Source organism: Momordica charantia (genome assembly GCF_013281855.1).
Source record: "Momordica charantia cultivar OHB3-1 chromosome 2 unlocalized genomic scaffold, Mcharantia_2.0 BLBB01000002.1, whole genome shotgun sequence".
Lineage (NCBI taxonomy): Eukaryota > Viridiplantae > Streptophyta > Magnoliopsida > Cucurbitales > Cucurbitaceae > Momordica > Momordica charantia.
Genome location: NW_028275160.1, coordinates 12565850 through 12579944, shown reverse-complemented (window position 1 = coordinate 12579944; position 14095 = coordinate 12565850). Strand labels below are relative to the sequence as shown.

General features: G+C 31.0%; 1 protein-coding gene across 2 annotated transcripts; it reads right to left on the bottom strand.

Annotated features, from left to right (window-relative positions):
• Positions 1 to 26: 26 nt before the first annotated feature.
• LOC111018915 (uncharacterized) lies at positions 27 to 12888 on the bottom strand. 2 transcript variants are annotated; one of them, XM_088120682.1, is made up of 3 exons: positions 12604 to 12888; positions 11306 to 11368; positions 27 to 308 (listed from the first exon to the last, which is right to left on the bottom strand). In XM_088120682.1, the coding sequence occupies exons 1-3, from the start codon at positions 12694 to 12696 to the stop codon at positions 87 to 89; spliced, it is 378 nt and encodes a 125-aa protein (XP_087976808.1). In that variant the 5' UTR covers positions 12697 to 12888; the 3' UTR covers positions 27 to 86. The 2 variants fall into 2 exon arrangements, with proteins under 2 accessions (XP_087976808.1, XP_022150869.1); XM_022295177.2 differs by lacking the exon at positions 27 to 308 and adding an exon at positions 10575 to 10781 and having other exon boundaries at positions 12604 to 12811.
• Positions 12889 to 14095: the final 1207 nt, after the last annotated feature.

Genomic DNA, 14095 nt, shown 5'->3' with positions numbered 1-14095 from the left:
GATACATTGTAGAGACTAATAAGACGGAAATCAGATACTTGCCTCGGATTTTCAACTTTGGGAATTAGGACAATGTTTATAACATTTCAGCCTTGAATACTCTTTTTCCTGTTTAACATATCCAAGCAACTTGCTATTGTTTTTGGCCCCAAATTCTCCCAAAAAGACAGATAAAATAGAGCCGGAAAACCATCATTACCAGGTGCCAAAGCTGGAAATATTTCCTTAATCGTAGCTATAATTTCTGCTTCACGGAAAGGGAACATCAAAGCTCGGTTCATTTCAGCTGAGACCCTTCTAGGAATCACCTTCAAAACATCAGAAGGATACATAATATTTGGGTTAGAAGAGCAAAATAACTCACCAAATTAAGAAATAAAAGCATTTGCAATTTCCTCCCCATGCTCAACCCATTCACCATTTCCATCTGTGATCCCTTTTATCATATTTCACTCCCTTCTCGTGGGTGCCTTTCTTATGAAACCACTTTATGTTCTTGTCTCCTATTTTAGCCACTCCTCTCTAGAACGTTGCTTCCAGTACATTTCTTCTTTCTTTAAAAGTCTATCCAAATCCCACTCCAGAGTGTGAATTTATGAGAAACCTAGGGGCATTGACTTTCTGAACTCAATCATGATAGCCTCCTTTATCTTTTTTAATCTAATTAAAAAGCTCCATGTTAAGATTAGAGTCTCATTGTCTTAGAGCCATTTCAGAAGCTTTCAAATGATATTCAAGGGGCTTCTCCCACCGGATAGAAGCCGCCCACTTCCCATTGTCTTTCTCCTCTGATTATCAAAGCAATGGGGGTTGGTTTCCATTTGAATTGCATGACGAGCATATTTGACCCAATTTAAGTTAAAATAAGAGATTAGTGCATTGATAGGCTATTTAGAGACGATAATTACATAAAATGATTGAATATATAAAAGTTACATTAAACAAAATATTTTAGGTTAAAAAATTTTTTGGTTCTTGTATTTTTATTGAAATAACGATTTAGTCTCTAAACTTTAGTTTGTAACGATTTAGTCCTTCTGTTTTCAAATTAATAGAAACAACTTAGTCCCTATAATTTAAAATTTGTAACGATTTAATCTCTATCTTAAAAAATGTTGTTAAAATTTCATACAGCTTCTTATATGTATAGATCGATTAAGACCAAATGTGTTTATAAACTACAAATATTAAATTTTTATATAATAAGAATTCACACTTGATTTTGATGAAATTTTTTTGCCGTAGGGATTAAATTGTTACAAATTTTAAACTATAGGGACTAAATTATAACAATACAAAAATTCAAAAATTTATTGTTACCAATTTGAAAATATAGGGACTAAATCGTTACAATCTGAAGTTTGGGGCAGTTATAAATATGGCAAAAATGTAAGGAAATAACAAATTTAGCATCTACATTTTAGTTTTACAAATATAGCAAACTTTTTAGGAAAAATGGAGGTTCAATAATAAAATGTCAAATTTACCCTCGTAGCACTGATATACCACTGATATAGCACTGTATGTATATGTGATGTAACAACCGAAAATATATATATATAAATATATATATTTAGATCTTTTTAGTTTCCTTTTATTCTCCCAGAGATAAACCATTTCTGTTTTAAAAAAAATATATTTTTAAAAGATGATTTGTTTTTAGAATTAAAAAAATATAAAAAAGAAAGAGTTTTATAAATATTTATCTTTTTATGTTATCCTTTTTAAAAAAAGTTTGTTTAGGTTTGTTTTAAAAACCCTTAAACCCTAGGTTTTATTTTCTTAAACTGCTAGACCTAGTTTTGAGAAAAAGAAAAGCAAAGAAAAAAATTTTTGGTATTTTCTCTCAAAGATCGGTAAGTTTTTCTTCCTCATTATTTTAGTTTTATTTGTCTTGATCTGTAGTTCTTTAATTCAGTTTATTGGGAAAAGTTTTGAGGTTTTGTTTTTTAGAATAAAAGATTTTAAGGATTTTTTGCCCTAAAAATTTGCCAGGATTTTTGGTTTGAATTTTATTGTTTATGAGACTGTTTTTTGGGCTATTTTGAGATTCTTTTTTCATAAAAAGTTTACCTATTTGTATCTCATAAACTATAGTTTATTGTTCTGATTTTTACATGAAAAATTATATGTTTTTACCAAGTTTTAAAGGTTTTCTATACAGTTTTCAGATCTGATTTTTCTATAAAAAACAGTAAATTGTTAATTGTTTTATGGAAATTCTTGGAAGTTTTATTTTATAAAACAGAAAATTATCCAGATTTAAAATCCTCAAATTTTCAATTGTTTAGAAGGTTCTTAAGCTTGTTTTGTTGAGAAACTTTTTGTAAATTTAGTCCGTGTTGATTTATACCGATTCTTATAATTTTAAAGTTTGTTATTGTTGAATTTAGAGGCTTTTTAACCCAGTTTTCAGATGTGGTTTTGTAGCCCCAAATCCATACTTTCCTAATTGTTTTGCATAAAAAGGTGTTTTGAATGAGAAAATTGGGTAGATAAGATTTGCTTAGTAATTGGTGAATTTTGGATAGAATTTAAGGATTGATTTTGGACATTGCTTGTTTCTAGACCTCTAAGTTGACAACTACCCAAGGAAGAAGTTAAGTTAGATTTCACTGATTTACCATATCCCTTCGAAGACTAAAATTTATTTTGGATTTGATATGAAGATTTGAAATTGATGTATTACCTATGGAATTGAAGTTTTATTATGGATTTGATAAATATTTTGGTAATTGATATTATGGTTATTTGTAAAAAAAAAAAAAATTGAAGCATGTTTTGTATGAATTGATAGAGTTTTGTTTGAAATTATGTAAAAGTTTGAAATTGATATTTAGTTTATTTGTGAAATATTTGAACTTATGTTTGGTATGATTTAATAAAGTTTGTTTGAAATTATTTAAATAATTTGAACTGATTTCATATTAAAAGTTTGTATTTGTTTTGCATATTTATTTGAAAGATATTTTGATTAATTTGATAGGGTTATCCGGATATTCCATATTTTTGTTTTGAGGAACGTTTTGCTTATTTGGGATAGTAGCCTAATTTGAAATTGATGGATTTCTGTTCTGGCTTATTTGTGGGTGGGAATGCACTTTTGTGGCTTGGCATTCCTTGGGAATGAAGATTCATGTATGTCTTATTCACTCACATGGCCTCACACTTAAGTAATCGTTCTGTTTGTTCTGGTTGATATTATTCTGGCAACTCTGTTCTGATCAATATTAATTCGACAACTCTGATAGAAGCTTCTGATTGATTGGTATTACCGACGGATAACCACATATGTTCTATAGGCTACCCAGATAATGCAACATCCCACTCTAATTTTGAAAGTATGTATGAATGTAACATTGTTTGAATGTTTGAATGATTTAGTTTATTCGAAAGTTTGAAAGTTGTACCAAATGTTTGAGAAGGAATTTTGAAAGTTTTGATCGGTTGGAATTTTTGTTACAAATGTTTCGAAAGAAAAAATGAATTTCAATGTTTGATATGGAAATTGTTTATTGAGTATTTTTGTACTCATTCTTCTATTTTTTAAATGTTTTCAGATGAAGGTTCAAGTGACTGCTCAAATAGCGATTGAGGAATAGCGTCCTGGCATGAGGAGTTGGAATCTTTAGTATTTTTCCTTTTTTTTTAGCCTATGAGGGAACTTAGTTAGTTATGTTAGTTAACCTTTGGATTTATTAGAGTATAGATTTCTGTTTCAAAGTTTGACTTGTCCCCATTTTTTGTCATAGTATCAAATTAAATGAAGAAGTTTTTCCTTTGATATACTGTTTATTTGTTTACGCTTCCGCATTATTGTTAGAATGACCGTATTAGAAAATACGGATTGTTATAGTTGATATCAAAGCGATGGTTTGAGGTCCTGTAGACTCTAGTATTTTAAGTGTTTTGTTAGTGATAAAGTTCATGCCAGAACATTAGGTTTGATAGTTTCAAAATTTTGAGTTTTGAGGGTGTTTGTTTTCTATGTGCTGATTACTCACTATATCGTTACGATATAGTTATATTACTTTTTTTATATATCACTAAGGATTGGTTGACACATGCTTTGTAGAACAATGCTGCCACGAAGGACTAACAATTGTAGGACTACAACTGTTGAGGAACCGCAAGATAATATCCCAACTGTTCCACAAAACCCAAGAACTAATAGGAATGCAACAGCTAATGGAGTCAATCGTGTGGTGGAACAGTTCAGAAAGCTCCATCCACCCTTTTTTGATGGTACGCATAGATCCAATTGTTGCTGAAGAATTGATCGAGGAAATCGAGAAGGCGCCTTTTGACTTTATGGAATGCAGTGATCGTCAGAAAGTGGCCTGTGCTACATACATGTTCAAAAGATGAACAAATAAATGGTGGAATATGGCTTGCGGGACATGGAATGTCGCTGAAAATCCTATAAGCTGGGATAAGTTCAAGGAAATTTTCTTTAAGAAGTTCCTTCCCCCGACTGCTAGACAGAACAAGGAAGCGGAGTTTATCAAGTTAGAGCAAGGAAGACTGCCCCTGATAGAGTATGAAAAGAAGTTCGAGGAGCTTTCTCAGTACGCCCCTCATTTGGTGGACACTAATTGGAGCAAAGTAAGACAATTTGAAAGAGGTTTTAGACCAGAATTAAGGAAGCATGTTGCTACCTTCAGATTGATGATCTATGCCAAGGTGTTGCAAACAACTCAGATCTTGTCACAGGATTTGGACAACACGAAGTCATTTTCCAAGGATGGTGGGTCAAAAAGGAAGTTCCATGGGGGTAGAGTTCGAGTCAACCTCATAAGAGTGTAGGCTCTAGCAGTAGTGGACAACAGTTCAAGTGTAAGACATGTGGCAAGAACCATACTGGAACATGCTATAAAGCGACAGGAGTCTGCTTTTGATGTGGAAAAACAGGACACTTTATCAATAATTGTCCATTGAGCCAAAAAGCAGATGACTCGAAAGCATAAGAGAAGAAATCAAGTAAGAAGGGCAAAATCTTTGCGATCACTAAGCAAGAGGCTAATGATGAACCTAATGTTGTTTCAGGTACCATCCTCATAACTGGAATTACTGCTTTTGTATTGATTGATTCTGGTTCTACAAATTCTTTCATATCGGTATATTTGTTAGAAAGTTTAAGTTGGTACCTGTAGACTTGAGCTATATACTTAAAGTATCCACTCCTTCTAGTAACGTGCTACATACTAATAAGGTAGTTAAATCCTGTCAATTAAGTATTGTTGATCGAAACTTGATTTCTGATTTGACAATTCTTGAGATGACTGATTTTGACGCAATTTTGGGCATGGATTGGTTACCTGCAAATCATGCTAACATTCTTTGCCATGAAAAAGAGGTCTTGTTCTCCCCTCCAATCCAACCAAAGTTTCGTTTTAAGGGAGTAAAAATATATCATCTTCCAAAGATTATATCTGCACTTAAAGCATCTAAGCTAATTGACAATGGTTGTTAGAGCTATCTAGCCAGTGTAGTTAACATAGAGAAGACATGTAAGCTAATTGAAGAGTTGCCTGTAGTGCACGAGTTCACTGATGTTTTTCCAGAAGATTTTCTAAGTTTGCCCCTTGACAGAAAGATTGAATTCTCTATTGATTTGGTACCGGAAACTGCACCATTGTTCAAAGCACCCTATAGAATGGCCCCAGCCGAACTTCGAGAACTCAAGGAACAAATCCAAGAGTTGTTAGACAAAGGTTTTATTCGTCCAAGTGTTTCTCCTTGGGGTGTTCCAGTCCTTTTTGTTAAAAAGAAGGATGGATCTCTTTGTCTGTGCATTAATTATAGGGAGCTCAACCGTGTGACTATAAAGAATAAATACCCACTTCCTCAAATTGAAGATTTATTTGACCAACTTCAACGCGCTAGTGTTTTCTCAAAGATTGATTTGAGGTCAAGCTATCACCAGTCGAAGATAAAAGCTTGTGACATCCAAAAGACTGCATTTAGAAAATGACCATTATGAGTTCTTGGTCATGCCTTTCGGATTGACTAATGCTCCAGTTGTATTTATGGATTTGATGAACAGGGTATTCAATAATGTCTTGGATAAATTTGTCATTGTCTTCATTGATGACATCTTAGTTTATTCCAAGACAAAGTTCAAGCATGAAGTTGCACTTAAGGCAAGTATTAGAAGTATTAAGGGAGAAGAAACTCTATGCTAACTTTAAGAAATGCGAATTTTGGCTTAAGAGCATTGCCTTTCTAGAGCATGTGGTGTCCGAAAGGGGGATCTCAGTGGATCCAAGCAAAGTTGAAGCGGTTATGAATTGGTCACGACCCACTAATGTATGGAAAATTCAAAGTTTTTTTGGCTTAGCTAGCTATTATAGAAGGTTCGTGGAAGGTTTTTCCAAGATTTCATCTCCTTTGACTCTGCTAACAAGAAAGAATGCACGATTTCAGTGGTCAGAAGATTGTGAGAAAAGCTTTCAAGAATTGAAGAAGAGACTTGTTACTTCTCCAGTTTTAATTGTTCCTAATGCGGACTCAGGTTTTGTGGTTTATAGTGATGCATCAAGAAATGGTCTAGGTTGTGTACTTATGCAAAATGGTAAAGTCATTGCCTATGCTTCACAACAACTCAAGAACTATGAACAAAATTACCCCACTCATGACTTGGAGTTAGCAGTAGTTGTGTGTGCTTTAAAAATTTGGAGGCATTATTTGTATGGTGCTCATTGTGAGATTTTCGCCAACCACAAGAGCTTAAAATATTTCTTGGAATATGCGTCAACGACATTGGTTGGAGTTAGTTAAGAATTATGATTTCACTATTAACTACCATCCTGGTAAGGCTAATGTAGTGGCAGATGTCTTAAGTAGAAAGTCTTCAGGTTACTCAGCAGCCTTACTCACAACTCAAGAGCATTTAATTAAAGACTTTAGAAGTTAGCAATTGATGTGACTACAGAAAGTGTATCGTCGTTGTTGGCTAGCTTGGTGGTTGAACCATCTTTAATCAACAGGATCAAGCAAGCTCAACTTTCATATCCAGCTTTGAAGAAAATTGTCGATGATGTGAGCAAGTCTAAACAAGTTGACTTTTCAGTGTCATGTGATGGAGTCTGTGGTTTGATGATCGTCTTTGCGTACCAAATGACTAGATTATTAAGAAGGAGATCATGGCTGAAGCTCATAATACTCCATATTCGGTTCACCCTGGGAATTCAAAAATGTACCAAGACCTCCGAAGAACTTATTGGTGGACAAGAATGAAGTGAGACGTTGCCGACTTTGTTAGCCATTGTCTAACATGCCAGCAGGTAAAGATTGAACATCAAAGATCATCGGGACCCCTCCAACCATTGGTTATACCTGAGTGGAAATGGGAGAGTATCTCAATGGATTTTGTGACTGGATTACCTAAGACACAACATGGTTTTGAGATTGTGTGGATCATTGTTGATCGTTTAACTAAATCAGCTCACTTTTTACCAGGTAAGTCTACTTACACAGTAAAAAAATGGGCTCAAATTTATGTCAAGGAAATAGTTCGACTGCATGGCATACCGGTCTCTATAGTATCAGATAGAGATCCCAAGTTTACCTCCAAGTTTTGGAGAAGTTTGCATAAGGCTCTAGGCACGAGACTTGACTTCAACACTACTTTTCACCCGCAGTCCGCTGGCCAAACAGAGAGGACAATTCAAACATTGGAAGACATGCTTCGGGCTTGTATTTTGGACTTTCAAGGGAGTTGGGATAAGCATCTGCATTTAATTGAATTTTCTTATAATAATAGCTATCAAGCAACCATTAGAATGGCACCCTTCAAGGCTTTTTATGGACGAAAATGCAGGTCACTCGTCAATTAGAGTGAAGTTGGAGAGAATTTAATTTTGGGACCAGAATTAGTGCAGAAGACAAACAAGTCCATTAGCTTAATCAAACAGAGAATGGAGACAGTCCAAAGTCGTCAAAAAAGTTATGCTGATGTTAGAAGAAAAGAATTGAACTTTGAGGTTGGAGACATGGTATTTTTTAAAGTATCGCAATTAAAAGGAATTTTAAGATTTGAGAGGAAAGGAAAGCTTAGTCCAAGATTTATTGGACCTTTTGAAATTTTAGAAAAGGTGAGTGTTGTAGCATATCGATTGGTCTTACCACTTGCCTTAGATCGAATCCATAATACTTTCTATGTTTCAATGCTTCGAAAGTATATTGCAGACGCATCACATGTGCTAAGCTACGAACCACTCCAAGCAAAAGAAAACCTAACTTATGACGAGATTCCAGTTCAAATTTTGGACAGGAAGGATCGAGTTTTACGCAATAAAACTATTCCGCTTGTAAAAATTTTGTGGAAGAATCATTCATCTGAAAAAGCTACTTGAGAAACTGAAAAGAATATGATAGATAGATATCCTGAATTATTTACTTAGCAACGTATGTAAATTTCGAGGACGAAATTTCTTTTTAGGTAAATCATTCGTCTGTATAGACATTGTATATACTTGATATACCTCTAATTTACTATTGATATACCACTGATATAACTATGATATCCACTCATATAACTTCCTATATGATTATATTATTTACTATTTATTGATTTACCACTAATATATGGTAATATATAATTGATACGCCTTTGATATACCACTGATATACAATTGATTTACTTTTGATATAACTATGATATCTACTAATATAATTTTTAATATGGTTTATCATTGATATACGTATTATATAACTATAATTTCTACTGGTACTAGTTCTTATATGATTATATAATTTACCACGCTGATATACACTTATATATCTGTGATATATACTTGATATGCCTCTAATTTACCACTGATATAACTATGATATCTACTAATATAACTTCTTATATGATTATATGATTTATCACTAATATAAAATTGATACATCTGTGATATATACTTAATATGCCTCTAATTTACCTTTGATATACCTTTCATATAACCATGATATCGACTGATATAACTATGTTATCTTTGTATTGATATAAATCTAATATATCCACTATTTTTTCTCAAATGAAAACAACGGTGCAAACAAAGAAAATAAAATCTAAAATTATTGCATTAAAGATTAATATGGACCACGAACGTCCAAAAAAACAAATTAAAAGTCTAACATACTTTATAAATTTAAACAGCTGATATCTTTAATATTTAGTACCTAATTAAAATTAATATAGATTAAATAGTTGATATAACAATCAAAATTATTGATAATATTAGTATATCAATCAACAAATCGCAGTGATAAACTACAATTTAAATAACTAATATACCACTAAAAATTAAACAATTGATATAAAATGTACATTAGAGATACATCAGATGTATGTCAAATATACAGATATATATTTAGTATATCATAAATTAGAGTTACGTTAGATGTATATTAGATGTAGATGTCGTACATCTGATATATATTAATGGTACATCGGATGTAGATCGGAAGTATATCAGAGATACGTCGAACGTATGTCAGATATACATCTATCGGGCGTATATCCATAGATGTCATAAGGATAAATTGGAAAAATAAAAATTTCAAAAATAAAAATTTAAATATTTTGTCATATTTATAAAATACAAAAAAGATTTGACATTTTTGTAATTATGTATAAAAATTTAGCTATCCAATACAATTTCCCTTACTTAAATTATAATAAATTTTAAAAATATTATAATTTTAATTCGAACTCAGCTGAGCAATTTGACGACTAGATGATTTTGTCATACGTACAATATATATGTCCCCTCTCCAACAGAGGATTTTACTAAAAAAAAAAAGTTAAAATAAATCTAAATTATTTAATTAAGTTATAAATATTTAAATATTACTTAGTTAAGTTAAACTTTAAACTAAATCTAATTAATTAATTAAGTATTTAAATAATTAGCTACTTGGATTCCTCTCGTGGATTGTTTAATTAGTTAATTAAATCTAAATAATATTGAAATTTTTATAATTAATTAGTTAATTAGCTAACTAAAATTAATTTATATTTAATTAGTTTATTTAAATATTTAATTAACTAATTATTTAAATAATTTATTAATTAATTAAATTTTAGTTGTTTAATTAATTAACTAATTAGATTTAGTTTAAAATTTAATTTAACTAAATAATATTCAAACTCTTATAATTTAATTAAATTATATTTAAATTTCATTTGTTACCTGCGGCAAAATCATCCCTTCATATTGTCATTTGGACAAAATTCTTTGCGATCTTTTGTCACAATTTAATATCATCTCTTAAAAAGATGATCTTTTGCTACTTGAACAACGTCATCTCTCGAGTAAACTTACTCGTTTCACCAACTGGATTTACAATATTTTAAAATAATTTTATTTAAATAATTATTTCTTTTTTACCATATTAGAAAAAAGTCCCATTTACTATGGCTAAAAATTAATGTTTCATTCAATATAAATACAAATAGGCAAGAATGAAAAAGGATGAACAAAGGCTAGACTCAAAATTCCATCCTTTACAAAACTTTTGGAGCAAAAAATATATATGCACATCTTACAAAAGGAAAAAAAAAACAAAGCACATACTAAAACTAGTAAAAAAAACTATATATATAAATAATTTCAATATTAATAGTTATGAGACTAATAGTCATAGCTCAGTTAAAAAGGGGCCGAGACAATATCTCTGAATCGATAAAGAGGTTCTAAATCACTAAGTTCTTCTTCATAGTAGACTTGTTTTTTCCTCCCATTTATATTTCTATCTCGAGTTGCTTTGCATTCTACTGTTTCTAATCCCTGCATTTCCCAAATGAGACTTCCGTTATTTTACTTCATTTCAAATATACTAGCAACAAAGTGATATCACTGAATATATATTTTAGTCTCTAATATTTTGATATTTTTTTTATTTTGATCCTTATCATTTAAAAAGTTTCAATTTAGTTCCTTATCGAGATAGGTTAAAATTAATTGATGATAAACTTATATGATGTCATCCTTCGACAAAAATTTAGAGAAAGAAACATAATTATGAAGAGAAGAAAATACGGAAATTTCTACTAATTTCTCTTAAATTCAGAGAAAGAATTAAAATTGTTCCTATCCGAGTTTTATCTTCCTTTAAATTTCCATCCATTCAATTATGGATATTAAGTTTCTTATTAATGAATTTTACCATTTACCAAAAACTAAATTTTAAAATATTGAACATAAATGAGCAAATTAAAAAATTTTAAACATAAGAGATCAAATTAAAAAAAAAATTAAACAATATGGACTAAAATATATATTTGGAGAGTATTTATTTTTTGTGTGTTTACCTCTGTGAAAATCCTCATTGCTTCATCTATTGTGGTGGTGTTTAGGATATAGAGTGCTGCTTCCTGAAATCCAATCCAACAAATATTTAATTATGGGACACAAACATACAAATAAATATTATATTATAAAGTTTAAATTCAATACCATCCAATAAATATTATATTATAAAGTTTAAATTCAAGACCACCCTATTTTTCCCCTTTTTTTTTTAAGAATAATACCATGCTGTTGTATTTAGATAAGATATTAAATTAAAATATCACAAAAAACATAAACTTATAATATTAATTAGTTAAGGCAATTGTAATTAATATTTTCCACATATGATATCAGAAAGAAAAAAGATAGATAATAAGTTTCTATTTGATATATATATATATATATATATATATTTTCCACATATAATTTCCACATATATTCTCACCAAAAATCTCTAACTCCAAACTAATTAATATATGTGTTATAGTTTTAGAAGATTTAGAAAATAAAAAGAAAAAGAAATATTCAACCCATGTGGTTCCAAACTTCAAGATATATTTTTCTCTTCTTTGGGCTCGTTCGAGATTTTGTTTCTGGTTTTTTTTTAAATAAAATATTACTTCCACTTTTGAATGTTTTTGAACTTTCAAAATCAAAATGAGATTTAAAAAACAAAAACATATATGTTTAAGAAAAAAAAGTGATATTTTATAAATTTTTATAAAGGATTTAAATATTTTTTTAAATAAAAGATGTGAAAAGTACTTTTTAAAAAATTGGTGTGAAAACAAACCTATATTTTAAGAACAATGAGGCCTAAATGTTTTCTTCTTTAAAAAATAATATATATTATAAATAAAATAAGGAAGGACACCGAAGATTTGGACTTTCAATCTCTTAAAGAAAGAAAGAAAATGTCTTATTACTTTTTCCTTCTTTTTTTTTTTTAATCTATCTTAGAAGGACATTTGAAATTTTTAACTAAATTTTAAAAATAAAATCACATTTTTTTAACTACTTTTTTTAGTTTTGATTTAAAATTTTGAAAAGGCTAAAGCCTTAATTTAACTTAAAAGGAAAAAAAGAAGAAGAATCCAGAACATGGCTTTTCACTTTTCAAATTGCAAAATGTTCATAAACTTTTCAAACCACACCCATTCAATAAATTCTTTTCCATTTTTCTCTTTTGCTAAAAGAGGTGCTACATTTAAAAAGCATTAATTATTCTCTTCAAATTAAACATTATTACTCAAAGCACAAAAAAAAACTACAAAAAGAAAAATCATAGCAAAAAATAGATAGAGAAAGAGAGAGATACCCTTGCAAATTGAATTTGGTGCATTTTGAGAGTCCTTGGCTCATTTTCTATGGATGATTTTCTATCAATTCTTCCCATAATTTCTTCATGCATCTTTATCGTTTGTTATTGCCTTCCACCGAGAGAGAGAGAGAGAGATCCGACAAGTCGGCCAACGCAGCTCCGGAAACGACGATCGGAAAACGGCAAGAAATATGAAGCGAATGAAATCCCCTTTATATATGAATATATATAAGTTCAAGCTGAAGGAAGGACAACGAAGAGGGGCATTATTGGAATTTGGAATTTGGAACTTGGCATGTGGCAGCGCTCCATCGGTGACTCAAGCCCACCACGTGGCAGGCGAGGGGTGGACCATCGCACCACGTGGCTTCCCCACGTGTCTGTCACCGAAATCTCTTGTCTTAATAGGATTTCGCCAGTACCGCCCAACCGCTGGCCGCCACGGCGGCAGTCGGGGGATTGTGGAAAATTGCGTCCCAAGTGGACACGTGTATGGCCAGTTTTGATATGTTCTATTCTGTTCTTCTACAATGGAGAAGTGCGTGCATTGGACATCATGCACGTGAACAAAATCTTTTTTTTTTCCTTCTTTTGCTTTTTTTAATGGATAAATTAATCAATTCCGTAATGGTAATGTTGATGATAAACCATGAGTGTAATTAATTTATTAATTAATTGATTGATTTTTTTGCTAACCTATTGTTACGTTCCGTAAGCCTCTTTTGTTGATGATGCCGTTGCCCCAACTGGTTGATTAGGTAATTAGGTTCATATGGTTGGACTTCGAGACCTCATAATTTCCACTCCCTAGACATTTTTTTTTATGTATATTGCAAAAATAAATAAATAAACATCTCAAAGCTTGAGAGTAAGGAACAAATGGAACATGGAGGCATGTACACGGAAAAAAAAAAACCACAAACCTCGTAAGTGAGACATGACATAACAATTCATTAAAAGAAATAAATCTCAAACAAACTTTTTTTTTTTGTGAGTACAGCATATAAGGCTGGGAGAATTCGAATTCACGGCCTTTCGATTGGACATAAGTGTCTTAACCCGCTGAACTATATGCTCAAGTGGGAGATCTCAAGTAAATCTTATCAATGTTATCCCACCAAGTAGTAGCACGAGTATAAATTACATCATTCTGAACAAAATAATTAGTGTAATGAGAAGTGTCCAACGTATCTTGGAATTACGTTGTCTCCAAATATGAGAAATAGAAGCAGTAGGTGAATAACTTCTACTAATGCGACAGATCCACGTTAACTCTGTATCTCATAGACTAGACAAATAGAGTTCACTTATACAATCATAACATTTCATACAAATTTGCTACAAAATTGGTACTTTTTTTCTCTTCAAGACTTGTTTAGTTACGGTTTTGCTTTTAGAGATTAAGTTTATAACCTATGATCTCTTTGTTTAATTGTTTACGTACTTCCTGGAAGCATTTCTAAAAATCTTAGCCAAATTTCTTTCTTTT